This window comes from Leuciscus leuciscus (assembly GCF_965113295.1).
Source record: "Leuciscus leuciscus genome assembly, chromosome: 4".
In the NCBI taxonomy this organism is placed as follows: Eukaryota; Metazoa; Chordata; class Actinopteri; order Cypriniformes; family Leuciscidae; genus Leuciscus; species Leuciscus leuciscus.
In genome coordinates this window covers 29755562-29762917 of record NC_138728.1, presented here as the reverse complement: position 1 = coordinate 29762917, position 7356 = coordinate 29755562, and the positions used below count along the sequence as shown (strand labels likewise).

General features: G+C 42.0%; 1 protein-coding gene across 1 annotated transcript; it reads left to right on the top strand.

Annotated features, from left to right (window-relative positions):
• Positions 1-2780: 2780 nt before the first annotated feature.
• On the top strand, positions 2781-4866 carry LOC309496025 (putative nuclease HARBI1). Its single transcript, XM_082165943.1, has 2 exons — positions 2781-3876; positions 4353-4866. The coding sequence occupies exons 1-2, from the start codon at positions 3009-3011 to the stop codon at positions 4811-4813; spliced, it is 1329 nt and encodes a 442-aa protein (XP_082022069.1). The 5' UTR covers positions 2781-3008; the 3' UTR covers positions 4814-4866.
• The last annotated feature ends 2490 nt before the right edge of the window (positions 4867-7356 follow it).

Here is a 7356-nt window from a genome sequence, read left to right as displayed (position 1 = left end):
AACACTCTCTTATTGATTCTTCATCAAGATAAAGATAAATTATAAACACGCAAATTAATTAATTAATTTATTGATTGAACAACAACAAAATAAACAAAGCATTGAACACAAGGCCAAACAATAATCTAAACAGTCCTCTCAAACAGTGAACAAAAACAAAAGTCAAAAAAACACAAATCAATTGCTGGTAACATTTCCACCCTCTCTCTCCTGCCTCTTGCCAGCCTCATAAATGAATGTATGAATTTTAAATTTTATATCGGCCTTTGCCGACTCCGTCAGTCGGCTGAACTGAGGGAGTATGCCCATAAAAAACAACTCATCCTCGTTGTTAATGGACAAAAGACGTGGCTGAGGTGCTAGGGGCTCCTGAGACACCTCAGCAAGTGTGTCCAGGAGCTCGCGCTCAAAATCAGAAAGCGCCTTCTTGTGGCGCTTCCTCAGTGGCGCCTGGTAGGATGGTGATGGCGCCGCTGCTGTTTGCAAGACGTCGACAGCAGGTGGAGGTAGAGGTGGAGGTGTGGCAGGAGGAGGTGGCGGTGTGGCAGCTGGAGGTGGCAGTGTGGCAGGAGGAGGTGGCGGTGTGGCAGGAGGAGGTGGCGGTGTGGCAGCTGGAGGGGGCGGTGTGGCACCTGGAGGGGGCGGTGTGGCAGCTGGAGGGGGCGGTGTGGCAGGAGGAGGTGGCGGTGTGGCAGGAGGAGGTGGCGGTGTGGCAGGAGGAGGTGGCGGTGTGGCAGGAGGAGGTGGCGGTGTGGCAGGAGGAGGTGGCGGTGTGGCAGCTGGAGGGGGCAGTGTGGCAGGTGCGGGGGTGCAGACAAGCCGTGGCGTATTTGACAGGCCCAGCCTCGCATCCATAGTAGGGGCCAGGAATGACATTATAGCCATAAATTTCCATGGCTTCCGGTTTACCACTCCGGCCCCACTCCGCTTCTCCTCCTTGTCTCGCTTCCTTAACCTCACAAACGTGTCCCGCAGTGACTTCCACCTGTCCCTACAGGTTTGCTCTGTAATGAAGGTAAAATGAAATTTAGGTTACCATAATTCACAAGTGTGACAGTGTAGGCTAATGAAGGTAACTGAAAACAATGTGCTATGTAAACATTTTCCAGCGTAGCAGAAGATACTTCTATCAATGTTGAAAATATATTTTTTTAATTCTTTGATGAATGGAAAGTTCAAAAGAACAGCATTTATCTGAAATCTAAAGCTTTTATAACATTAAACAGTACCGTTCAAAAGTTTGGGTTAAGTAAGAATTTTAATTTTATTTTTGGGGGAAAGAAATATAATAAATCAATACTTTTATCAAGGATGAGTTAAACTGATCAAAAGTTACAGTAAAGACATTTATAATGTTAGAAAATATTCTATTTTAAATAAATGCTGTTCTTTTTAACTTTTTTTTTTATTTTTTTTTATATAATTTTGAAAATTTGTACACGACTGTTTTCAACATTGATAATAATAATGAATGTTTCTTGATCATCAAAACATCTTATTAGAGGGATTTCTGAAGGATCATGTGACACTGAAGACTGGAGTTATGATGCTGAAAATTACAGTTTACAATATATTAAAATAGAAAACAGTCATTTTAAATTGTCATAATATTTCAAAATATTACTGTTTTTTTATCAAATAAATGCTGCCTTGGTGAGCAGAAGATACTTCTTTTAAAAAGCTAAAAAACTGACCCCAAGCTTTTGAACGGTTGTTTGTGTGTGTGTGTATATATATATATATATAACAGACTTCCAGCATTTATTTAATTTTATTCCATAGCTGGTGTGTGCAGTTTATTTAGCTTGCTTAAAATAATTTTCTAATAATATGCAATTGTTGTGTTATTAAAAAACAACTTAAATGTTTGGTTGATTGCTTTTATTCTGTACAAGGATTGGTAAATGGTAAAATGAACAAGAAACGCAAATCCTCATTGAAAACTTGGCTCATCATATTCCAATCATGCTTAAAAAAAACATTAAAATATTTAATCTGCACTTACCATCGCTTCCGACAATCTGGACTACATCCCTCCAGGCATAATTTTTTAGCTGGACATTTCTATATATATTAATTTTTCCTCCATTTTCGCGCCTGGAACTTTAAATTTGAAACCATAGCAACGGCCATACACAAATTCTCGCCGCCGAGTTTCCATTGGCTGCTGCCCCGCGTTTTGACGCTCTCATTTGCATAAAGTATCCACCGAGATACTTTTTTGACGCGCTGCTGTTGACCAAATCGACGCGACACGACCCATCATGCTTTGCGGGGGCGTTTTTGCTGCCTGACGTAGTTCCATAGGAAATGAATGGGCTTTGGCGTCGCGTCAGAAATCTCGACGCTGGTGGACAAGCGGCTTAAGAGAAAACGATTTTTTAAATGCTTGTTTCCAGATTTCCATGAGGAAAGTGTTACTGATGAATTCAGACATATTTATGACTGTTTATTGCTTTTTTTTTCTGTCCTTGTTTTCAGTCGTAGGCTGTAAAGTACATTCACTCATTATAATACATTATAGTATGTGTTGACTCACAGATGCTTGTTTTATTGATAAATGTCCAAGAACAACATTTAAATGTTTTTTTAAGCTTGTCTCAGTATTTCCCTGAGGTAAGAGTATATTTTCAGCTTTGTAGTTTACTGTAGTAGATGGTTGCATAATTATAATTTTCTACCAAATATGCAGTTATGCTGTATGGAAACTTCAGAAGTTGAAGCTTTTTTTCTGGTTCATTTAGCCACTGTATCAAATAAATACCTTTACCGTGGTTTTTGTTTTCTTCTAAAGGCCAATTTATACTTCTGCGTCGAGTGTACGGCGTAGTGTACGTCGTAGGCTATGCACGTAGGCGACGCCGTCGTGAGCATTTATACTTCTGCGTTATGTCTGCGTTGCTCTGCAGTTGCACCGCCGAAACGCTAGTTGGCGGGGGCGGGTTTTAATGTTCCACTGTGTTTAGATTCCTCGCGGGTGTTTTGAGTTTAGGCTACTACAACAAGCAATGGCGACTGAAAGAGAGCGGATCATGTTGGAGTTGGAGCTTATTGAGGTTGAAAAACAGTTAATTTTAGTGAAATTACTCAAATTAAAAGGCAGAAACGAGAGAAGGCGTCGGAGGAGATGGTACGTGCGACCCGTGAACCTGATGAGGCAGAAGGAGGGTGAATTTTCTGTGCTTGTCCGGCCACTGAGAGACATGGACGAGGAAATGCACTTCAGATATTTCCGAATGTCTGCAGGTAGATTCGACGATTTAGTTCGTCGTGTGCAGCCATTTATCGTACATCAGTGTACGCACAGTATGCCTGTAGACATTACGCAGAGACTGGCAATCACCCTTCGAGTTTTAGATTCAGGTGGAAGCCAACAGGCTGTAGCAGCTAGCTACAAACTGTCGTCCAGCACAGTGTCTTCCATAGTCGCCGAGGTATGTAAAGCTTTGTGGAAAGCACTGCAGCCAGAGTTTCTTCCCTGCCCTTCAGTCGCCCAATGGGAAACTATTGCTGCCGATTTTTGGCGACTGTGGAACTTTCCGAACTGTGTTGGCAGCGTAGACGGAAAGCATGTCAACATAAAAGCACCACCGCACGCAGGTAGCGACTACTACAACTACAAGGGTGCACACTCCATTGTTCTGATGGCTACCTGTGACCCCAGATATCGCTTCACCATGGTGGATGTGGGGGGATACGGACGGGAAAGTGACGGTGGTGTCTTCAAGGAGAGCCGATTTGGTTCTAGGCTTCTTGAACACAAACTGAACCTGCCCCCACCAGCCAATCTGCCTGGAACAGGAGTCAAAATCCCACATGTGATCATTGGTGATGCTGCATTTCCCCTACACAACAACCTCATGCGTCCCTTTCCAGGTATGTCACAGACAAGATTTATTTAATGTAATAGTACTTCATGTATGTGTATATATGGTGGTGAATTCAGGTTGAGTGGGACACTTTTTGCCATTGAGATAACTTGGAAAAAGTGTCCCAATCAACCTGAATTATATATATATATATATATATATATATATAATTATATATATATATATATGGGTGGTGGTGGCGCAATGGATAAGACACATGCCTTTGGTGTGAGAGACCCGGGTTCGAATCCACTGTGAGACACCAATGTGTCCCTGAGCAAGACACTTAACCCCTAGTTGCTCCAGAGGCGTGCGACCTCTGACATATATAGCAATTGTAAGTCGCTTTGGATAAAAGCGTCAGCTAAATGAGTAAATGTAAATATATATATATATATATATATATATATTCATTCCTGATCACAGCTACATTGACACTCAATGATTGCCTATCAATTAATACTGTTTTATTTTTCTACATAGGGATGAACCTACCAATGGATAAGCAGACCTACAATTACCGTCACTCCAGAGCCAGACGCGTGATTGAGAATGCATTTGCCATTTTGGTTGCAAGGTGGCGAATCCTTGGACGACCTCTAGAATGTCTGCCAGACAAAGCAGTTGATATTGTGAAAGCTTGTTCTGTTTTACACAACTTCCTGGCCTACACAGATGAGGTCAGCACACCTGTTAGCAGATACATCCCTGCTAATTTCACAGACACTGACACTACAGGGTCACCTCAGCTCGGGGAGTGGCGCAGAGTGGTGTCAGGGGACACAAATCTTTTGGAACCACTAGATCCACGTCACCTTTCAAGGGCCCGCTCCACCAGAGCTTCAGTTGGTGTACGGAATGACCTGACGGCCTTCTTTCAGTCACCCCACGGAATTGTGCCATGGCAGAACAACATAGTGTGTCGTGGTCAACTTGGTCAGTAAATTGTACTGGTGTAAAATATATGCACCAATAAATGACATGCAACCATGTAAATAAAGACCAGTTTTAACTGTTCACGTTGTTTCTTCTTTAATTACAGTCACCTGCACAATACAATGTGCAAACTATGTATAAAATAATGTAACATGTAAAGGTGCAATGGTCTAGAATTGTTTATATTAAATATAGATGCAAAAGAACTGTTATTGATCTTAATTTGCTGTAACCTGAACCATACAATATGCATACAGCAGGAAATGACATAATTGGTTCAAACTATATATACAAATAGGTTAAAATATGTAAAAGTGCAATGTATAAAGGTGCAATGGTCTAGAATTGTAGATTAAAAATAGATGCAAAAGAGCAAACACACACAAATGGGTAAACTATACATTAATCTTTATTTGCAGTAACCTGCACAAAACAATGTGCAAACAGCAGGAACAGGCAATTTTTTGTATGCAAACTATATACACAAACGGGCATACTATGTACAAGTTAGTGCAAAGTATTAAGGTGCAATGATACACTATTAACAATAAAAATGCACGAGAAAACTGTACACAAAAGCTACAAACTATATAGTATAACCTGCACAAATAGGTGCAAACAGACAAAATGATAAAAAAAAAAATGCTAAAGTGCATACTATTTACAAAAATGTGCAAACAATAAAACCTGCACAAATAAGTGCAAACAAGCAAAATATGAATAAATGCAAAAGTGCAAACTATATACACAAATGTGCTAACAGGCAACTTACTAAAAGATGCAAAAGTGCAAACTATATAAAGATAGTGCACAGAATTAAAAGGTGCAATGTTGTAGAAGTAGGCACAATTGTTTATTTTTTCTGCTGCCACTTAAACAGGACCTTGGACACATCAAACATTGCCTGCGCCCTGTGCTCCTCCGGCACCCTTCGCAGCATGTCGGCAACAGTGTGCCCAAACCGGTCGTTTCCATGACTCAGTCTCTGTTGCAGCTCGACCCGCCGTTCCTCCAACTGAGCCTCCAACCGAGCAACTTGCATTTGGACCCAGTCATCTTGTTCCTTCCTCTTCCTTTTCTGTGCCATCCTTGGACTGGGGGACTGAAGCGATGTCTGGGGGGACTGAAGCGATGTCTGGGGGGACTGAAGCGATGTCTGGGGGGACTGAAGCGATGTCTGGGGGGACTGAAGAGATGGCTGGGGGGACTGAAGAGATGTCTGGGGGGACTGAAGCGATGTCTGGGGGGACTGAAGCGATGTCTGGGGGGGCTGAAGAGATGGCTGGGGGGACTGAAGAGATGGCTGGGGGGACGGTGGACATGCTAGTTGGTCGTTATTGGCTGAAGGTCTCACAACAGCCGAACCATTGGAGTTTGAGCTTGAATCGCTCCCATCCTGCGATTATGAAAGAAATAGCAAATAGTGTAAGTTAGTCTTTTATATATAAAAGCTGATGCATCCAGTGTTAATTCACAGATAAACAGAGCTATGAATACTGCATATTCCTACATTGCAAATGCTACGTTGTTGCGTTTGTATTATCTGCAAGCCCAATATAATTACAATTTATTACATATAATATAAATACAATATAATTAAAACCCATTACACATGCTTTTTGTTTCACAGGTATATTATTTTTGCACTAATCAATAACGTTACGGCGTGGTAGCATTGCTAGTTAAGTTAGCTAACCTAAAAACAACAGAGGTTCATAAAGGATGTGCATTATTTACCTTATCGTCAAAGTTTGACTCCGTAAGCTGGTGTTTCACATGAGGTGCCAACCAAGACAGGAATAAATAAAACGCTGGGACTTTTTTCCCTCCTGGATCCCCGCTCCTTGTGGCGAGCTTTTTACGGAGGCGAACGTACTTGTCTCGACAGTTCTTCCATCTCTTCATACAATCCGCTACATCCAAACCGACGTTGGAGGAAATCTCTCTCCACGAATTCGCTGCCATCTGGCAGTCTTTGTATTCTGCAGAAGACGAGTCATACAGATGGCTGTATTTCCGCACTTCTTCAACTAATCGCTCGGCCACTTGGTCCATTTCCATTTTCTTCACTGAACTTTCACCTGAACTTCTGAATTTAAAAATGGCGGGCGGTGCAGAAGAACACGCCGGAAATGCGTAGCCGGAAATGCGATGCTACCAAGCCGACCAATCACAGATCTTGCGGTCCGCGTCGCCGCGACGCGTAGTTACATTTTTGAGGAGGTGCGCGTCAGGGTACGGCGAAGGGTACGACGTATGGTACACGTCAATGCGTATGCTACGCCGTACCTTCTACGCGCACCCGACGCAGAAGTTTAAATTGGGCTTTAGAGAGTAGGAAAAATAAGCAGATCTAGCAGTTTTTAAGGTTTTTCTTTACGCAATTGTGCTTTCCTTCCACAAAATGTGAAAAACCTCTAGTTTTGTTTTCTTCCAGTTGCACTACATTTTTCAGGCTGCTCTCGAGTGTGCTCGTTGTACAACGGTGTTGGACTATTTTCTTTAATCTTCTTTAAGCTGCTTATCTTTAAGTTAACTTGAACTTCTTTAA